Source organism: Danio aesculapii, chromosome 12 (genome assembly GCF_903798145.1).
Source record: "Danio aesculapii chromosome 12, fDanAes4.1, whole genome shotgun sequence".
NCBI classification, from domain to species: domain Eukaryota; kingdom Metazoa; phylum Chordata; class Actinopteri; order Cypriniformes; family Danionidae; genus Danio; species Danio aesculapii.
In genome coordinates, this window is record NC_079446.1 from 26,659,888 (window position 1) to 26,682,276 (window position 22,389).

At 36.0% G+C, this 22,389-nt stretch overlaps 2 protein-coding genes across 2 annotated transcripts; one reads left to right on the top strand and one right to left on the bottom strand.

Annotated features, from left to right (window-relative positions):
- Positions 1–216: 216 nt before the first annotated feature.
- cript (cysteine-rich PDZ-binding protein) lies at positions 217–3,657 on the bottom strand. The gene is made up of 5 exons (XM_056470006.1): positions 3,566–3,657; positions 3,235–3,300; positions 3,067–3,121; positions 2,845–2,948; positions 217–833 (listed from the first exon to the last, which is right to left on the bottom strand). The coding sequence occupies exons 1-5, from the start codon at positions 3,579–3,581 to the stop codon at positions 769–771; spliced, it is 306 nt and encodes a 101-aa protein (XP_056325981.1). The 5' UTR covers positions 3,582–3,657; the 3' UTR covers positions 217–768.
- A 242-nt stretch (positions 3,658–3,899) lies between these two features.
- On the top strand, positions 3,900–22,329 carry pigf (phosphatidylinositol glycan anchor biosynthesis, class F). Its single transcript, XM_056468927.1, has 6 exons — positions 3,900–4,108; positions 4,559–4,808; positions 4,880–4,971; positions 5,047–5,163; positions 9,300–9,408; positions 21,903–22,329. Exons 2-6 carry the CDS (start codon positions 4,581–4,583, stop codon positions 22,014–22,016), a joined length of 660 nt encoding a protein of 219 aa, XP_056324902.1. The 5' UTR covers positions 3,900–4,108; positions 4,559–4,580; the 3' UTR covers positions 22,017–22,329.
- Positions 22,330–22,389: the final 60 nt, after the last annotated feature.

Sequence of the window (22,389 nt, forward strand, 5' to 3'; positions counted from 1 at the left end):
ATTCGGTAACATTCAAGGAGATAGCCTTTTTTGCAGTTTCATCTGCCAGTTCATTTCCACATAGTCCCATATGACCTGAAATCCAACAGAAGATAATGTTGAACTTCTGGTTTTCTAGTGTTGTCATTTTCTTTAAAATCATGGACATTATGGGGTGATCATACTTAGAAGCTTCAAGACCTTTATGTTTCAAACAAGCCTGCAGGACTCAATTAGTTTGATCAGATGTGTTTAATTAGAGTTAAAGCTCAACTGTGCAGAGCTGCGGCCTTCCAGGAACTTGAGGAGACGCCTTACAGCAAGAAAAATAAACACTTTTTTTGACCAATTATGGGAACTGGCAACATTTAAAAATCAAAAACTTTGGTATGCTGTGATGGCTAAATAATCCCAAATAAATGAATAAGAAATGCAATAAATCATTATGAAGAAAATCTAACTTGTCAGGGATTGGTTTATTTGAATTGCCTAACCACTGCAATCATTAAAATAAAATAAAAGAGAAATAGAGAGCATTTACAAAAAGTGTTCTCCAGCAAATAAGAAGGCATCTACATTATCCAAACAGTACAAGCCAATATATTGCTCTAAAAGGAGAAAAATACCACTGACGTATTTTCATACAAATACAGTCATAAGCTAGTGCAATCATTCTGCAGCCCGTTTGCCACAAAATACTGCAAACTGAACTCTTGTGAACTTAATGATCATTCTCAACATAGGAAGAGTCAACGAGGTCATTCACAAACATCTCCAACGTATCATCATTCAAACTGAGGTCTGTTTGTAGTTCTTAGTGTCAATAACCTTCTTCCCACACATGGCACAAATTCCTGAAAAAGCAGAATGAGAAGGACTGTGAGATAATATAAAGGTGTTTATTAAAATGAACTCTGGTGTAATTGCTTCGTTTATCCAACGCAATCCCATGGCATTTGGTAACTTTTTGATTTTGTGGCTAATTCATATTGATTTTTTACAATTGTTTTAAAAACAATTTGCTCATCCCCCAATGAAGGGTAGGGTTAGGGGTGGGGTTTGGTGGAACGCCTCCTTTTAAAGGGCACCTATGATAAAAATCAACTTTTGGAAGTGTGTCCGCTGTCATATTGGAGTGATAGAAACACAAGTCTCTTTTTCTAAAAATTTCTGACGTTAAAATAGGATCCAAATCCCAGTGATTTTGAGGCCCACCGCAACGTAATGTAGGAATGCAGTTTTCCCCGCCCACTGAATTAATTGACAGGCCCTATGTTTCTATAATAACATGTCCACAGAACATTTTTTGACAAAAAAAACTGGGATTAAAATATTTGCTACAACTCTGTGATTTTTATAAGTTTAAAACATTTATAAAACAGAGCATGTTTGTAATAAAGACAGTAAAATCGCCATGTAATACTTAACTGCTATACGCATGGTGTCAGTAAACACTAATATGTGTGTGTGCAAACGGCATTTGTGTAAGACCCATCATTTCAGAAAGGCTTGAGTAGACTCCACCATAAATACATGAAATAAATTTACTTGGTATTTTTGACTAATGAGCTGTATTTCAGCTTTATCTGAGTCGGTCTCTGACTGCTGTTTATCTAACACATTATAAAAAGCAGACGGAGCGGTGGGCGGGGAAAAGCAGCTCATTTGCATTTAGAGCTACAGCCAACAAAAACAGCTACATGGTCTTCAGACACGAAAACGGGCAGATTCTGGAGGCTATAATACATTTTCTGATGGGTATTTGAGCTGAAACTTTACAGACACATTCTGGAGACACCAGAGGCTTATTTTAAATCTTGTAAAAGGGGTATAAAAAAAGGTGGGCTTTAATAATCATATGTAAACATACACATACAATTTCATGAATTTGTATTAATAAGCCACTTTTCTGACAACATGTAAAATGGTTACATTTCCTTGTGAGATTGGGCTTGTTTTCTTTTAAATAACTGTGAAGGCAGACATATTGACTGCTGAAAATAGTCTTGGGTTAAAAATTAACACTCCTGCAGTTTAAAACTCATTCAAAAGTCATCATTTACTCTCCCTTCACTTGTTTAAAACTTATTTTTCTTTTTGTTCTTCTGTTGAACAGAAAATCAGATATTTTGATGAACGCTGGTTGCTGTGAGCCATCGACTTCCATAGTGATTTTTTTTCCTACTATAGAAGTCAATGGGTCCCAGCAAGCAGAATCCTTTAAAACAGAGTTATTCAACCACGATCCTGGAGGACCACCAGTTCTGCACATTTTCCATTTCTCCTTAACCAAACACACCTAATTCAGATCATCAGATCATTAGCAGAGACTAAAAGTCTTGTAATAGGCGTGACAGGCAAAGGAGAAATCCAAAACATGCAGTGTTGGTGCTCCTCCAGGAATGTGGTTTAGAAACACTGCTTTAAAATATCTTGTTTTGCGTTGAACAGAAGAAAAACTCATTAAGGTTGAAAACATCATGAGGAACAGTTAATAATGACAGAATTAAATTTGGAGGGGTGAATTATAGCTTTAAATATAATTACAGCACAGACCAAAGACATCTAAAATCAAAATCAAGACACAATGACACTACAAAATTGTTCTTTAAAAATAATGTCAAAAAAGCACACATACAACACATGCGTTAAGCCCAACTCTGGACATTATTTTAGATGTGAAGTGTTTTGAAAAGTTGTTTCTCTGGATTGCATTTTAGATTTAGATTTGGAGAAGGAGAATTAAATATATTTTTATTTTATATATTACTTTTTTTTTTTAGTTAAAACAAGTGAACTAACCGAATTACACATAAAAACAAATCACAAAAGAAAACTGAAGCACCGTCTCACTATTCATCATACCTTTTTTGTAAGCACATCCCTGGCAATAGTGTGAACCAGACTGATGGACTGAGCTTTTGCATATTCTGCAAGTGGCAAATCCAGATTTCCCATACGGATCAAACCTGATTGAAAAAAGTACACAATTTCAGTATACATTTACATACATTACATTCCTCATAATTCACATTTAATTGCATTATCAGAGCATTATCTAACAGAAGTCATTTTTAAGCGTCACACCTCGCTTTTTTGGATGTCAGCATTTTGTTTTCATTGAGCTTGCGACCACCGCTCTCTGTAATATAATAGATTTTAGAATTAATATTCAGGCATGACATAAACACAAACGTATACATGGAAGATAAACATTACAATAAATTTTTTATCTTAAGGTCAAAACAGTGTTACCTGTTGTGTTTCTAGCTCCATCTTTCCATGTATCGGGTGTGATGACTCGCCCCAGTTTCTTCTCGCCTGCCCAAACAAAACACATAATTCATAAAAGTCCACATATTTCTTTCTTCGCTAATGTCACTCAAAAAGCAGTCATTTTTGTCACAATCGAGATGAACAAGTGCCACTGGCTACTGTTATCTTGCTAGCGAGTCACAGCTAACATTACTAACGTTAAATTACATACGAAATTATAATGCTATAAGTTAGCAAATCAGACATATTTCTGTAAAACAGACACCTTAATCCTTTCATTTGTCGAATGATTTAAAATGTAGTTACTTACACTTTTCACAAACCATCTTGAAATGTCACAAAATCGTAGACAACACGTCAAAATAATTCTCGGTCGAGGTAAAAATGAAGCTAGAAGAATTAATAAACACACCACTGTCAGTGACGTATTGCGATGCGTTATCAAAATAAGAGTCTAGTAAAGTTCCAGTGTTTTATTGCCTGTAAGTAAAGCAAGTAAATTGTATGTAAATCAGTGATTATTAATGATAATTATAATAATAATAACAATAATAATAATGATAAAAATAACAATAATAATCGGTGTAGTTTAAGTTTTTTTAATTTGAAGTAAATTGAGTTTTGTCGATTGTTGCTGGCTTCGTTCTGCCGGAAGTACACGGTAGTCATGTATTGTAAATAAACATTTTCACCGTTTGCATTTATTTGTAATGTTGGCTTTCGGTCGAGAAATGATGAAACTAGAATTTGTTCAAATTGTTAAGGTGTTGGAAGAACCTGTTGTGTAGTTTTGGAAGTTCAAATGCAACACTCCATTGGTTAAGTTAGCCTTTAACGTTAACGTTACTCGGAAGTAAGTTTCATTTCATTTTATTCACTCAGTTTTGTTGTGTGCAGCATTATATCTTGCTTTATCTTGGAAACGGTGATATTTTTGCCTGCCTTTTTATTGCTCCTTTACTACAAATGATAAAGAAACACGGTAAATGTAACGTTAGTTAAACAGTTGTTACCACGAATCAACCATGGTTTTACTACACTGCATATTTTAACTATGGTATTTGTATTATAACTGTGGTATACAAAAGATGTCTAATGTGTTAAAACATGGTTATCACACTATAATAACAACAATATGGTTACATTTTTGTATGGAATGTTGGGTCTATTTTGTCCTTAATTTGACCTTTTATTAAATTAACAGGTTTTTTTGTATTTTTAAAATGATTAATTATTATTATTCTATATTTTTGCATGTATGTATTTATTTCATTGATTGAATCTCGTTGTACCTGTTGTACAGCTTCCTTTATTTATCCTCCATAATGTGGGATGTTGAGATCAGGGGTATGGCGTCGGCTCATGCCATTATCGCCTCCTCTATCTTTATGGCGACTGTGATGCCTGCTGCGCTGGTGAAAAAATTTTCCGTCTATGGGACCCACATGGTTTGGCTGTATTGCGTGTCTGGATCCATTACTGTGGTCAACATCGCAGTCTTTTGGCTTCTAGGCATCAGCCCACCAACAAAGAAGAACACCCTAAGCTACAAGGTAGCGATGGCCTTTACTTTCTTTAATGAATGAACTTTATAAATGTGTAATAATCATTCTGTCTTTCACAGATCAGCAGATTTTTCAGATCCTGTCTGTACTTTCTGCTGTCATGCCTATTTTTTCATACTGTGGTAGTACTATATGGAGCTCCTCTGCTTGAGTAAGTTCGCGTTTTCTTTTTATTTGTCCAAAAAATCTAAAATAGCATGTGAATAAAATATGTATAATGCTGCAGGTCTGCGCTGGAAACATTTTCTCTGGCCGTGTTGCTGTCCACACTCACTACACTGAGATGTCTCTGCATTCTGGGCCCGAATGTACAGGCTTGGATACGGGTTTTCAGCAGAGACGGGTAAATGCTGGATAAATTTTATACATTAACATGATGAATTATTGTTCACGTTTCAGGTATCGTGGACTTTTTTTCACAGACTAATTAGGCATTTTTACTAGGAATGCACAGGTAGAATTGATTGATTGATCGTTTGATTCATTCGATTCAATTTCAAGTAGAGCTTTATTGTCATTCCACTACATGTGTGGATTGTTTTGTGTGGAACAAATAGAAACATAATTATGTTAACAAAACTAAATGTAACCTATAATATAAAATTAAATAGTAAATAATAAAAATAATACATAATATCAATATTGAACCTGTGATATAATTGTAAACCTACTTTAAAAATAAAACTAACATACTGGAGCGGTAATCCAACTATGCATTTACTATAAATAGTTAACGATACACATAATCTAAAATGAACTACACAAGTACTTTACATAATACAGTATAATATTGTGCAAAAGAGGTATTTATGGTTAAAATGTTGTGCAACATGATTTGTGGTGCAATCACAAGTAAACATTGGTTTCCTCACGGAGTTCTGATTAAAAAAGTGTCTGGTAAGAAAATTACATTTATTTATTTATTTAAATTTTTTAATTGTAATAATTTATTAGGTGGTTCATTCCACTGTGGCGACCCTGATGAATAAAGGGACTGAGCAGAAAGAAAATGAATGAATGAATAAATTATTAGCTGATTGTGTTATCAATATTTGTCAAGGGTGCATGAAATTTTTGCTTAATTTTGCTCATTGTAACAATGTTTGAGCTGACATTTTCACTCACCTACTAAAAAAACACTAATGAATTGTTGGATTAAACCTTTTAGAATAACCTGATAATAAGTTCTGAAAGCAAAAAATGATCACTGTATGGGTTTTTGCTTTTTACGTTTGTAAAATATAATATAATGAACTATTATTACACAAGCAAGAGTTTGGATTTCCCAAATTTCAGTGTGTGTGGAGTCCAAAAATGTGATTTCATAGAACATTTCAATAATAAATATTTGGCTGTTACTTTTTCCGCAAGTGTATTTATAACAAAAGATATAACATTATAATAAAAAGTAGTTGCTTATGGAGCCAGAGCAGGGCATTTGTGCATTTCAATGCAACCCAAGGAAAAATGTTGGATCTTGACTTTCATGTATTTATTTATTTTTTATCTGGCATTTTTATTCCACAAACTGATCAAAATATTGGCCAAAAATATTTCAGCTGATACACTGGTGGATTTACTGTTTTTCAAAGTTATAAACATCCATGTATATTGTAAGAGTGTACAGTTGCTGAGTCTGTATTTGACTGCCTCTTTTTGTTTTCTGACCAATGCAATCAATCTCTAGTCTATATTTTTTTAAGTTTACTGTAGAAAGTTTGCAGTTTCATCAGCAGAGACCAGCTTTAGGCATGGGCCGATACAAGATTCTGATGGTATGATAACCTTGGATAAAAATATCACGGTTTCACGGTATTGTGATTACTGCACTAAAATATATTCTTTTTAAATGTCTGGGTAAAAAACTAAAAAAAAATTTTTTTGAACACAATATATTGTATTTTGAGAAACATTTAAAAATATTTTGAAAGAGTAAACATGTCAGGCTAAATGAATTATTAACTTCTGCTGTCTTCATTTGTTTCAAAAACAGATTTTTTAACAATTTAAAACAGCATCTTTAGATATCTTTTCTGCTGGAGATACTGTTGTGCTAAAAAAAAAAACATAAATAAAACATATTGTACGCATACCTTAGGAACGGTATTGCAGAGAATTTTGAAGGTTTTAAAACCTTGACTTTTCCAAACTGCGGAATACCTTGAAAACGGTTATTGTCTCATGTCTAGCCAGCTTCAACACTCGCAATGAGTTTGTATGCCGCTCTGCTTACAATCAGGTTAAAACACCTATATGTATGACACAGTTAATGACATTATGTAAAAGTATAATTGTTGATGTTTTTGAGGTTGTAAGCAGAGCGACCTACGAACTTCTTGCGAGTGTTGAAGCTGGCTTCTGCAGATGAAACTGCAAACTATCTTCAGTAAACTTTATTTATTTGAATCTCTGACTCCAGCTCTTTTTCTTCTGACAGACTGGTCATTTTTGGGTTCAAACTGTAAAATATCCCTACAGAAAGTCATTAAAAAATTCTGGTTTTAGGATAAATGGCAATATAAATATTATATTTGTTGTACTTTCCATTTACCACTTTCATAGTTGATCCAAATATGATCCACAACTTGGAACCTTGCAAATTAGATTGTTTTGTAAATGTAAAAATCCACCCATTTTCAGGTTTTCATGCCCAGTGGTTCAATGCCCACAGTGGCTGGAATCCACTAGATGGAGACCTTGACCAAGTTTGATGATTGTGTGCAAAAGTTCTCTTTGGGTTACAAAATTAAGACATTTATTTAAGGGTGACACCCTTAACTACATTTCGAAAAAATAGTAGTTGCAGTGACCCAATCTTCATTTTGATCAGCTATATTGAGTCTTGAGTGTGGTTTATTGCTCTTAGAAGGAATTTTTTATTTCTTTTTCCAGCACGGGACATGAGTTGAGTCAAATCCTTTCCTGTTTTCTGAATGTATATTTCAGTAAAACTGCAAAAACTTCTATCAATGTGATATCTCATCTTAAATTTAGAATTAAGAATTTCGTATCAGGCAAACTGAAACAAGAGCACAGAGTGTTTGCAGTTTGGTTCAGCGGTGTGATAGTCTGAGATACTGTGTGTTTATACAGCTGCGGTATCTCTGCGTAAGCACTGCAGGAAATTTGTCTCTCAGATGTAAATATGCAGTCTGTTTTCAATGAACATTCAGAGTTCACTTGTGTCCTACATGCACTCTATAACAGCCAAAAAATCATGTTATACAACCTATACACAGCATTTTTATCTTTTTTTTACTATTGTATACGCAATTGTTAAGTAGTTTAGGGTTGGTATTATACATAAACTATTCCTGTGATTCTGTGGATTTTCAGAATCATTACTTGTCTTAAGAAATCATGTTAATATGCTGCTTATTAGTGTTGAAAACAGTAGAAAAAGTTGCACTTTTTGCTAAAACTAAGCTGCATTTTTTTTTCATTTTATACAGCGCTGGAAAAATAAAATATGACATCACTTTAAAGATATATTTATATATTGCAGAATATTTAAAACTGAATTTTTAAACGGAATATTTAAATATTTATTTGCAAATAAACACTCTAAATGATAATATTCAAATAAACACTCTATATGATAAAATTCAAGAACAAGTCATACCTTTGAAGTGGTCTTTTCATTTTGTTAATTAATTTCTATATTTATTTGCCCTTAATTTTAATAAAAGTATTCATTTGTTTCAAAGTGAAATAAAAACTTTACTGGAACTTGTAAACAGTAGTGTGTATATATAAACAGTGCTTTTAACTTCTTACACATACACAAATACATATATATGCTTGTTTAAGAAGGAGGGCAACATGATATTGGAAAAATCGAACATTGCCATATTTTTTTATTTTGCGATATATATTGCGATATGAATACAATTTCATAAATAATGATAATGTTAGATCGATTGGGATGATTCTGCAGTGCATCTCCATAAAATCTAATAAACAATCCATCAACTTTTTGGGGTCCCCCAACGCATTTTTCTTGTGGTCTGTGCTATTTGCAGTGCATTTCTGTATTTTCATCTGTATTTTCACGCAGAACTATCTATAAATACAATCAAGAAAAAGAAACAATTGAAATAAAATGTTTTATCGATTTCCGAGTCTAACAGTATTCAAGTGCGGTAATTGAATGATAAAAATAACAATAATTCAATCAAATTAATCGTAGTTAAGGACACAAATGGTATAATTTCTTAAACCTGGATGCTTTTAAAATCATTATACAATCACAGGCATCAAAAACATGTGCAAATTATAAATTATAATACAAACTCAACATTGCATATCCTGCTATGTGACTATTAAGAATGATCACATTGTGATATCGATATATTGTGCAGCCCTAGTAGTAAGCATTGTTTATATACATGTTTTTGCTAAGTGTTTTTCCATTCAAGAGCATTGCATGTGCTTTATTTGTGTTAATTTGTCAGTGTTGTGTATTATTATGATTATTAGGGCGATGTCAGTGTGGGACACATCTCTTCAGATCACCACTGGCTGTAGTGTTATTGGGGCCTGGCTGGGAGCTTTCCCTATTCCTCTCGACTGGGACCGACCCTGGCAGGTCAGTGTCACAATTCTGTTACAATAATATGAATATGATGCTCAATTAGGTGATGCAGGTTTGGGTCCCTATCTTTTAATTTCTTCATTATATCCATATCAGACTCTGAAGTAAGCAGTGTTTTGGGGCAAAAATTATGACAAATTATAAGAGAAGCTGGCAAAAATTTACATAGGGTGTATATATCCCTATATATTACACACATTATACACTTACCGGCCACTTTATTAGGTACACCTTGTACCTAGTACCTGGTTGGACCCACTTTTGCCTTCAGAATTGCTTTAATCCTTCGTGGCGTAGATTTAACAAGGTACTCGAAATATTCCTCAGAGATTTTGGTCCATATTGACATGATAGCATCACGTAGTTGCTGCAGATTTGTTGTCTGCACATCCATGATGTGAATCTCTCGTTCCACCACATCTCAAAGGAGCTCTATTGGATTGATATCTGGTGACTGTGGAGGCCATGTGAGTACAGTGAACTCATTGTCATGTTCAAGACACCAGTCTGAGATGATTTGCGTTTTATGACATGGTGCGTTGTCCTGCTCAAAGTAGCCATCAGAAGATGGGTATACTGTGGTCTTAAAGGGATGGACATGGTCAGCAACAATACTCAGGTAGGCTGTGGCATTGGCACGATGCTCAATTGATACTAATGAGCCAAATCCATGCTTTCATGTAGTTGACGCCAAATTCTGACCCTACCATCCGAATGTTGCAGCAAAAATCGAGACTCATCAGACCAGGCAACATTTTTCCAATCTTCAGTTGTCCAATTTTGGTGAGCCTGTGTGAATTGTAGCCTCAGTTTCCTGTTCATAGCTGACAGGAGTGGCACCCAGTGTGGTCTTCTGCTGCAGTAGCCCATCTGCCTCGAGCTTTGACGTGTTGTGTGTTCAGAGATGCTCTATTGCATGCCTCAGGTGTAACGAGTAGTTATTTAAGTTACTGTTGCCTTTCTATCAGCTGGTACCAGTCTGGCCATTCTCCTCTGACCTCTGGCATCAACAAGGCATTTGTGCCCACAGAACTGGATATTTTCTCATTTTGTACCATTTTCTGTAAACCCTAGAGATGATTGTGCATAAAAAAGCTGGTCTGGCACCAACAACCATGCCATGTTCAAAGTCACTTAAATCACCTTTCTGTTGCTGAGTTGCTGTCATCAAAAATTTGCGTTAACGAGCAGCTGAACAGGTGTACCTAATAAAGTGGCCGGTGAGTGTAAAGACAAATTGTGAGATAAGCTGTCAAAAATATATATAGGGTGTATTTATCAATATATTATACACATTACATACACATGTAAACAAAAACTTTTATTTTGTATGTGAATTGTTAAACAGCACTACTGTAGTTAAACTCAACTATCAAGGCTGTTGAGATTAAAGTGAAATTAATAAATTGAATACATTTTGCAGCAATCCACTGACATTTATCGCTCAAAGCATCAGATAATTTTATTTTATTTATTTATATGTATTGCAGGACGTATAACTAATCTTTTTATTAAGCTTATTATTTCAGTAGCCAAGGAGAGAGGTTTAGATTATTCACCGCCAAAAGGGTTTTCTGTTTCTTGCACAGAATTCTGTACACTTGCAAATGATTTGACCATAAACCACAAAATGCTCAAACAATATAAGAGCTTAATTTTGCAGCTTTAGTTCTTACAGTGTGAGTTTTTGCATTACTTCCTGAAATCTCAGTGGGCAAATATCGCCTTTTAATAGAGCAGAGAAAGCCTCTAAAAACTTTGTTTCTTAATGAGAGCATTTTGTTACATAATTGTGCTGATTTCTGCCAAGGCAGCAGAATTTTAGTCAAGGCTTCCTTGTTTCAAAGCTCCAGCTCTGTGCTGCATCCAGAATTCAGAAACAAGGAACATGCCAGAGGATTTGTTTTTGTTTGTTTTACTTTGTGTAAATGTTTTGGTTTTGTTCACTTTGTTTTTTTTCTATTTCTTTGTATGCAGAAGCTTCTTTTTTTGACCAACAAGTTTAGTTTTAAAAATCATTTTAAAAGAATATTACATCCAAAAAGGGGCTGCATGGTGGCGCAGTGGGTAGCACAATTGCCTCACAGCAAGAAGGTCACTGGTTCAAGCCTCGGCTGGGTCAGTTGGCATTTCTGTGTGGAGTCTGCATGTTCTCTCCATCTTCACGTGGGTTTCCTCCAGGTGCTCCGGTTTCCCCACAAGTCCAAAGACATACGGTACAGGTGAATTGGGTATGCTTAAATTGTCCGTAGTGTGTGTAAATGAGTTTGTATGGATGTTTCCCAGTGATGGGTTAAAGCTGGATGGGTATCCACTGCGTAAAACATATGGTGGATAAGTTGGCAGTTCATTCCGCTGTGGCGACCCCAGATTAATAAAGGGACTAAGACGAAAAGAAGATGAATGAATTAATGCATCCAAAAGAAAATTTCTGTTATCATTTACTCAATGTTGTTTAAAAACTTTGACGTGCAGGAGATCGGAGATGTTTGATTGAAATTTCTCTCCTTGTACTTGTAAACAGTGATACAAATACTGTGAAAGATGTAGTTTATTCCTGTGATGACAAATCTTAGTTTTCATATAATCCATTACCAAAGGTTTTAGCTTCTCACATTGAGAAAAACAAAAAAAAGTTGCTGAATAATTAAGTTGAAGTTAACTTGACAATGTTTAACTGTAATTTATAATGAATCAATTATTCATTCATTCAGTCATTCATTTTCCTTAGGCTTAATCCCTTATTTTTCAGGGGTCGCCACAGCGGAATGAACAGCCAACTATTCTGGCATATGTTTTATGCAGCGGATGCCCTTCCAGCCGCAACCCAGTACTAGGAAACACCTATACACTCACTCATTCACATGCGCACTCATACACTATGGCCAATTTTGTTTACCTAATTCACTTACACTCACCGGCCCCTTTTTTAGGTACACCTGTCCAACTGCTCGTTAATGCAAATGCAAAACAATCTGCTACAATTCAAACAGAGCATCAGATTAGGGAAGAAAGGTGATTTAACTGACTTTGAACGTGGCATGGTTGTTGGTGCCAGACGGGCTGGTCTGAGTATTTATGAAACTGCTGATCTACTGGGATTTTCACGCACAACCATCTCTAGGGTTTACTGAGAATGGTCCGAAAAAGAGAAAAAAGCCGGTGAGCGACAGTTCTGTGGGCGCAAATGCCTTGTTGATGCCAGAGGTCAGAGGAGAATGACCAGACCGGTTTCAGCTGATAGAAATGCAACAGTAACTCAAATAACCACTCGATACAACCGATGTATGCAGAAGAGCATCTCTGAACACACAACACATCGAAGCTTGAGGTAAATGGGCTACAGCAGCAGAAGACCACACCGGGTGCCACTCCTGTCAGCTAAGAACAGGAAATTCAGGCTACAATTCACGCAGACTCACCAAAATTGCACAATAGAAGATTGGAAAAACATTGCCTGGTCTGACGAGTCTCGATTTCTGCTGCGACATTCGGATGGTAGGTCAAAATTTGGCATCATCAACATAAGAGCATGGATCCATCCTGCTATCAACGGTTCAGGCTGCTGGTGGTGGTGTAATGGTGTGGGAGATATTTTCTTGTCACACTTTGGGCCCATTATTACCAATAGAACATCATGTCAACGCCACAGCCTACCTGAGTATTGTTGCTGACCATGTCCATCCCTTTATGACCACAGTATACCCATCTTCTGATGGCTACTTCCAGCAGGATAACACACCATAGCATAAATCACTCCACAGTTACCAGATCTCAATCCAATAGAGCACCTTTGGGATGTGGTGGAACAGTAGATTCGTGTCATAAATGTGCAGCTGACAAATCTGCAGTAACTGCGTGATGCTATCATGCCTCGAAGGTTTAAGGCAGTTCTGAAGGCAAAATTGGGTCCAACCCAGTACTAGTAAGGTGTACCTAATAGAGTGGCTGGTGAGTGTGTAGCGCAGGTGTTTGCACTGTGGGGGAAAACAGAGCACCGAAAAGAAACCCACGTAAACACGGAAGAACATGCTAACTCCACACAGAAATGCCAACTGGCCCAGCCAGATCTCGAACCAGTGACCTGCTTGCTGTGAGGCGACAGTGCTAACCACTGAGCCAACATGCCACCCATAAATCAATTACTATAAATTATATTGAACAATAATAATCTGTCGTACTGAAGTAATGATCCAAACATTTCAGCTTTTTTTTCTTCTTTTTTTACTGTAGTTATGATTAAAAAAATGCTGAAGTGGGAGACAAAATTAAGAGAAAAAATTACAAAACAAATTATAGGATTATTCAAATCTTCAGACTTTTGGCAGTGTCCATTTCAAAGCACATGTATGTGAGCAGTACTACATTAGCATTGTCAGATTAAAAAATGCTGTGTAGTTAACTATGAGAGTCATTTCAGATGAAATACACCCAATAAATCATTCTGGACAGCCATGGATGTGTTTTGTTGGGAATGAAGCATCTTCATGAAAAATTCAATGTTCTCAAAGCATAGAAGGACTCTGCTGCTCCTTCAATTATTCATGTGTTGTACATAGACATTGATCAGAGGCCGGTGTTTGCCCTCGTTTTGCCCTCAAAATGTCACGCTGAAGTCTCCCATGTGTGTTTTCTGACACACAGATGTCTAGACGCGAGAGAAAGAGACGACTGCCTCATTATAGGAGGAAAGTGAGCTTGGCGTACAGTGATTCCTCAACACGGGATGACAGGAGTGTGAACTAATGATAATCTTAGGACTTTTCTCAATCCAGCTTTCCTTTGGAGAAAGGAAGAACAGCGTGACTCGATCCTGCTCACTGTTATGACACTGTAGCGCAGCCTTTGTCAAGCTCTAGGAATAACTGAATAATCAATCTTGCAGACATTTTGTCATTCCGAGCCTTCAGTTATTTAGTAAGCAAGTATGAAGGGGTTTTAGTAGGAAACGAAAAAGATAGACAGGGATTGTCAGATATTTTTGGTAACTGTTTTTTAAATTATACATTTAAAAAAAAAATCAATATTATAAATATTATATTACAATGATTAATAATATAAAAAAGCTTAAAATTGATAAAAACTGACTCTTTAACTAAACATGATTCTTAAGCACTGAATCAGCATAACAAAATTATTTTTTCTCTCTCAGTTGTGTATCTCTGCAAACTAATGATGTGTAAAATGTAGCAAATATGTATTTGTCTTAAAACAATCCAGAGATGTAGAGACTAGCCATATTGTAAAGACAATGCCAGCTATGGCTGTACGATATTAGATAAAGACTGACATTGCAATATTTTATTTATCTGCAGTACACAATGCGATATTGTGTTTAATTTCCCCAGATGACTTGAATGGAATTATTAGGGAAAAACTCATTATTTTAGAGTAATTGGGATTATTTTGTTGAGCCTTTGCAGAAACTATAATAAACCAATAACAAACATTTATGAATACAGTAGAGCAAAGATATACAAAATAATCAGTGCTTTGTAGTTTTCTGGGAGTCTAGCTATATTTAGGTACACAAATTGAGTAGTCAAATGTAAAATCGTATATACATAAATACAATTAAGCTTTCTTAAGTTACAAACATAATTCATAATGCCTGACTTATGTGCGAATGGACTGCTTGAAATGGCTTAAAATGCTAACATGTGCCTTAAAGTGTGCAAATGCAAAAAAAACGTTGGTAACATTGTGGAGTCACTATACCATAAATCGTGTTTTTCAACTGTGGCTACTGGTCAACTATAACCTTGACTGCGCATTGTAAATATTGCGATGTGACTAAATCGATGCTGAAACGATATATTGTGCAGCCCTAGTGCCAACCCTTTTTACAATTTCAATTTCACAAGGTTTGGCATAACTCCTAAGTCACTTGTTTAAAGGTGGGTTTCCATCCAAATGTAAAGCTAATCTTTTTAAAATGTTAAGTTAATTGTATTTAAAAAATTAAGTGGGTTGAACATTTAAGTTCAACAATTAAGTTGTCCCCCAAAAAACTCAACAATTGTGTTTATTCAGCTCATTTTAAATACGTAGTTTAAATAAGCAGAGAATACATTTTTTTGATTGTTTCATTGAGTTGTTAGTGTGTCTGACTGTAGTACTGGTAACCTAGTAAACAATGGAGAGACAGCTGATTAGTCACATGGGTGTAACATGCACTACATCAGAGTTTATTGAGCAATGCATTAAATAATATACCATTAGTTGCATTAACCTTTTTTGCACCCGGATGTTTGAAACCAGGGGTGGCACGGTGGCTCAGTGGTTAGCACTATCGCTTCACTGCAAGAAAGTTGCAGGTTCGAGTCCTTGCTGGGCCAGTAGGCATTTCTGTGTGGAGTTTGCATCTTCACTGAAAAAAATTATTCAAAGATGATTCCTTGGATGTACTCAATTTTTTTACGTTAAGTGGTTGTAAACAATTTATTTGGGTTGAATTTAAACAAACAAAGTTGAACATTGCTCAATTTAATTTGTTTGTTTAAATTCAACACAAATAAATTGTTTGCAACAGTTTTGCATGCAACACTTTTTTCAGTGTTGTTTGCGTGGGTTTCCTCCAGGTGCTCCTGTTTCCCCTGCAGTCTAAAGATGCGGCATAGGTGAATTGGAGAAATAAAATTGGCCGTAGTGTGTGAGAGTGTATAGGTGTTTCCCAGTACTGGGTTGCGGCTGGAATGGCATCCATCCATAAAACATATGCCGGAATAGTTGGTGGTTCATTCCACTGTGCTGACCCCTGATAAATAAATGGACTAAGCTGAAGGAAAATGAATGAATAAATATCCGAAACCACCTCAAGCAGAAATTTTTCTCTCAAAATCTGCCGTTTCCATCACTCGTTTCTCATACTATACTTCAAAATGTGCATTACCACAGGCTGATGGAAAACCAAGCTACAGACTCAATGTCGTATCATTAAAATCTATAGACTAAGACACACATCTCTAATTTGATGGACAGAACAACATCATTCTGTGAACTAGTCCTGGGTTTTTGCCTGATTGGAACCAAATGGATTATATTTTTTTATGGATTCTGATTGTCAGTAAAAAAAAAAAAAGTAGTAAAAGTCTCCATTCTCATTTGCAACAGGATACAACAGGACATTCAAATTTGGTGGAGCCCAAATGCTTTTAACTCTTGCATTGGATTAGATACATTCATCTTCATTCAACTTAAAATCTGTGGTCATAAGGACATGACTGTCCAGTTGGTGGCACTGTAAAACAAACCCATGTAACAGTCTGCAACAGTCAGGTTGTTGGATTGAATCTCGCTGGTCCTGTTTAACTTTTGTGAACTATCCTAGGTTTTTTATTCAATCCCAGTAGAAGCATTGCAGTGCAGTTCTCTGTACTCTCTAGATCAAAAAATATATATTTAAAACAAACGTTGACCTTTGGATAGCAAAAAAACAATCAATTAAAGAAAACTCAAAACTTCATGGAATTAGCTGAGCACCTGTAACTTAGGAAACAAAGGTAGGTTTAGATAGATTGGGCCATAGGAGATGGCATTTTAATTGTTAAGAAGTTTTAAAATATATTTTTCGTTAACAGATTGCCAGTTTTTCTCTGATCTAGGTTGTTAAAGGCTTGCTTAAAGTACCTTAAACCCTGTTAATTATTGATTCCAGCTATATTTAAAAAAAAAAAATTCTCAAATGTATTTATAGAATAAAATTTCTCCAAAAAATGTGTCCAAAAAAGTGGCCTTGTTACAGATTTTTTTAATGCAATGTGTTAAACAGAACTAAGAGAATGAAAACATCCTGCAAAGTTTTAAATCTAAAAAAGCTCCATGTAAAAAGTTAATGTCTCTCAAAAAACGTGTCGACCTTAAGTCATTAAAACTTTTTTTTTCTTTTAAAATGTCTCCCAAATGTCTCATGTCTCCGCTTATGTTGACATCAACCTGAAACATCAGCAGACTTGTTGTGCACGCAGACACAAGATCGCATCATGTTTCATAGACGATGTGCACTGTAAGGGAGAATCCATTTGTTTTTACTGCCAAATGACGAGCTTGTGAATAGTCAATGGTTAAAGGTTTGATTTTTTTTACAGCAATACCACATCAGGGAAGCCCCAACCGTACATTGCGTCCCTGTCATTTTATTGGTGACTGGCAAAGTACAGCAACATAAAAGCATACAACCCAGGATTCACAGGCCAGTTGTTATTGAAGGAAGCGTCTTCAGCATTGTTGTATTTAATTGAGGAACGCTGCCTCTGACTTGATGAGGTCAAATTAAAGCCATGTTGTCTGTTCATTCACTGTACAAAACCTTCAATAATTGATAAGCCGTAATCTAGTAATTGTGATGAGTGTTCTCTTTCCAATGCTACTGCACCAATCACAAAAGACTAGCGGTGCATCCCAAATCGCATACTTATGCACTGTTCTACACAATTTTGTAGTATAAATAGTGCAAGTAGTGCGTTCACACTGACAACTCTAAAAAGAGTAAGTGCACTTCAAATACCCGGATGATGCACTTATTCAACCGGTAAAATGAAGTGTGGATTGTTGGACATGCACTTAATGGCCACTGCTTTGCTCACAAAGCGGAAGGGGCGGAGCTTTCAGACACTGAAGTTGCATCACTTTATTTATTATAGATTGTGAAAATTCTCCTACAAGAGTGATTATACTGCCTCCCAATGGTGAATGCATTTAGGCTACGTTCACACTGCAGGCAAATGTGGCCCGAATCTGATTTTTTTTTGCCCACATGTGAGTCAGATCTGGTTTTGTCTTGACTGTGAACAGCCCAAACCGCATGGAATCTGATCTTTTAATTCAGATTTGTGCCACTTTTATATATAGTATTAAATCAGAAACAGATCTGATGTTTTGCAATGCGACAGCAGCAGATTTTTACATAATCTTTGAGCGACATGCGTCATCCTTCTGCGCTGCAGACATCATCTACACAAATCACACACAGGAGCAGTTAAAAGAAAAGTTGTTTTTTCATTTTGAAAAAAACATTTGAAGGCAAAAGTGGTGCTTGTTAACCAATCTGGTCAACGATTGGGGTGTGGGTTAATTGCGAAGCTGAGGAGCGTCGTGGGTGTTACGGATAGGGAATCTGTGCGCAAAGAAGGCACTTTTATTTTAAGGGGGAACTTTCTCTCTGAGAGAATAAAGGGCAAGTGCTCAAGCACCCAAACCCCCCTTCTGCACGTGTCTGTTGTTTATAAAGTAAAATGAAATAACTCCGCAAACAGAGAGAAAGCAACTCCGCCTTCACAGTTCAGTATGCGGCTGCTCATTAACCCTCGAGTTCACCAGCGGTCAGAAAGACGCGCACCGCTGTTGTTATAAATCACAAATGATTAGTGTTTTCAATCACAAGAGAATTGTTTTAGGTCTCAAATGGCGAAATGCACATTAGTAGTAGCAGAACAACCCTTTACAGTACATGAAATACACCACGGTTGTCTGTGAAAAGGGCAGTAATAAAGCATAACTGACAACATGCTTACTTCATGCAGTATACACATTAGCTGCGTCTCAAATGGCACACTATACACTATGTACTTATGCACTTACACACTCAACAGCATAGTATATGTATGTAGTATCATCCCAAATGGAACACTGTTTTTTTTACTAAGCGTAAATTCAAACCGTTTCCCTGATTACGTTTGACGGTTGCCAAATCAGTGAAGTAAATGACCAAACTATAAAATAATACCTGCCACGAGTATAACCGTATTCACCATCAGGAGGCGCTATAAATCACTCTCGTTGGAAAATTTTGCTTTCACCATCCAAAATAATTTTAAAAAGTTATCCAACATGTGCACCCGATAGCTCTGCACCTTCCGCTACCTGAGCAAAGCTGCGGTCATTAAGTGCGTGAAGTGTCCATCATTCCACACTTCATTTTATCGGCTGAATGAGTGAATCATCCGGGTAATTAAAGTGCACTTATTATTTTTAGAGTTTTGAGTGTGAACGCACTTCTTAAACTATTTACACTACAAAATGGTGTAGAATAGTGCATAGGTATGTGATTTGGGAGGCAGCTATTGTGTGCATAGACATTTTGTGCTGTCTGTAATTGTACTTTTGTGCATGTGGGTCAGTTTGAGACCGTGACCTGTTCACACAGCAAATCTGATATTGGCCGCATTTATAACAATGCCAACAGCTATTTAAAAAAATCAGATCTGAGAAAAAAAAATCTGATTTAAGCACTGAGCCTTGCAGTGGGAAAGTAGCCTTATACTCATTGCAGGTATTATTTGGTAGTTTGGTCATTAATTTAGCTAATTTGGCAACCGTCAAATATCATCTGGGAAATGGTTTCACTTTCCGCTTAGAAAAAAAACAACAAAAAAAAAAAAAAAAGCGTGCGTTTCATTTGGGTCGACAATACATTGATATACTATGCTGTTGAGTGTGTAACTACAAAAGTACAAAAGTGCATAGTGTGCCATTTGGGACGCAACTTAAGTCACTGGACCAGTCACTGCAGATTAGCATCATATAAAGAAGGGGTTTGGAAAAATGTTTCGTTCAGCAACACTTTTGAATAAATAAGGTAAAAATAAATGCATATTAAAAGTAGGGCTGGGACGATAAACGATATTATATTGAATCACGTTTAAATTTATGTCAATAACAATGATAATCTCTGGACATTAATCTAAGAGCCAATCCCACAGCAGAATCGTGCAACAATGGGAATCTAAAAGTGTGTCGATATTACAGATGTACTGAATTTTCGGCCACCGAAAATTTATCAGCCAAAAATATGCCATTTAATGAACCCTCTAATTTTTGTGGCTTCAGTCTTTGTTGGGATACTATTTTAAACCTGGAAGCATTAACAACTTATATTGAAATATATATCATTATCGTTCAATATCCGAGTACCCGCGGGGTCTTTTGAAGACTTTTGAAAAAGTCTTAAATTTGATCATCTCAAATTAAGGCCTTAATAGCCTTGAATTTGGCATACAAAGTCTTGGATTTCGTTACAAAGGTCTTATTTTATATATTTATTTTTGCCTTTCCTAGGATTACAGTTCATACCATAACAATATTAACTGTTACTAATGTAGGCTATTTAAAAAATTCATGCAGCGTAACGTTGAGTGCATCTCACGCTCCACGTCATAGCAGAAAGTGCGTCGGACTCGCCATGGCTAGTGCGAGTATGTACAACGGAATATCGAATTGAACTGAATCGATTGCATGATAATCGTAACTGATCCATGAGACTAGTGTAGGTTCACACCTCTAATTTCTACATTAGAAGCATTGCCACCACAGCCAAGACACATCCTATCTTACTGGGGCTCAACACCCCTCTATGGCAAACGCGTTGAGGAAAAAGCCACAAGCAGAAGTTGACAGGACTTGAGAGTGGACGGAAAAAATTGCAACCAAGGCAGCAGAGCTGCGAAGGCTATAGTGTTCAACACCAAGTTCAAATGTATTTGTTTATTAAAAATCAAATGTGTGTTACGCTGTTGCATATGTATTAAATATAACTGACAATTTAAATAAAATGTTTTATTCAATTCAAGTAGTCCCTTGTACATAATTGTTTTCTAGGGTTCAGAATTTATACAGATTTGACATTTTCCCCCCATAATTCTGTCAGAATGGGTTTGAAGTTAGCCTTGAATTTCATTTGAAATGGTATTAAAAAGGTCTTAAACAGCCTTGAATTTCATTTGGAGGATCCCGGGGGTACCCTGAATATAGAAAATAATTATCGAGATTTCAATTTTGCCATATTGCCCAGCCCTAATTAAAAGAAAATCAAGTTTTTTTGACCTTGCATGCAAGTTAACCTGTTCTCGAGGAGTCCAAAATCTCAAACTTTTCATAAATACACAAGAAGAGAGTCATTTTTTGTGTAATTCGAAGATATTAAAATCTAAATGAAGACGCAAGACTAAAAAGACACAAAATTAGAAAAAAAAAAACTTTTTATAGTCAGTAAATATTTTGAAGCAAGTCATTACATTACATTTTATATATCCACTGTGCGCTGAGCATCAACAGAAAGTCATCTCCAATTACGTTCTTACATTAAAAACCATTGTGCCGTTTGACTTTTAGATTTGCATTCCATATATCTGCTATTTATAAATGCTTTTTTTGTTGTTGTTGCTGCTGCTCACAATTTGCTGGAAGCTTTAAAAGACCACTCGGACCACTCCACAGCAAGAAATTCATAATAAAATAAAAATCAAATGACGTTTGAGATCACCTTGATCATATGAAGCAAAAAAGTCAAAAGGCAAAGCAGTCGGCACACACCTGAGAGGCAAGGTCACCGATACGCACGCAACACCCAAAACTCTACATACAAAATAAGAAGCAAGAAAGCAGTCTTGGATACAAAATTTGGTTGGTAAAACACCACAGTGATGCTGTAGAATTTGCAGTCAGTTGCTTGTGCTCCTGCAAACAGTTTTGATCTCTTTGTTTTCGTCCAGGTTTGGCCCATTTCATGTACCCTTGGGGCAACCATTGGATTTCTGACCGGCCTCCTCGCCGCCCCCATCTGGATCCATTGGCATCGCAAACAACTCACATACAAGCTTAAGTGAGTAAAAGAAGGACAGGCCATCAGGAACCCAGAGAAAGAGATCCAGACGAAAGTCAAAAATGACCGTACGTGCTCCGAATCAAAGAAATGACTCACATTTACACCAATAAAAAATGTGTTGTTTTTTGTAGAACAGATAGTTTGTTGTCTGCTCTTAATGGCAGTATACTTATTTGATTTTTCTTCTCGTCCTGCTTGTAAATGAAGCCAAAACTGAGACATTTTGTAAAAAGCAACTGTTTTGCAACCTAAATTGAGATGCTGAGTTTCCCTTTTTTTTTTTGGAAGTTAAATAAAAGTCCTACTTCTGTAAATATGGCCGTGTTTGGTTGTGCTGTTTAGGCTTGTCTGGGTTTCATCTCTCAAAAAGAGAC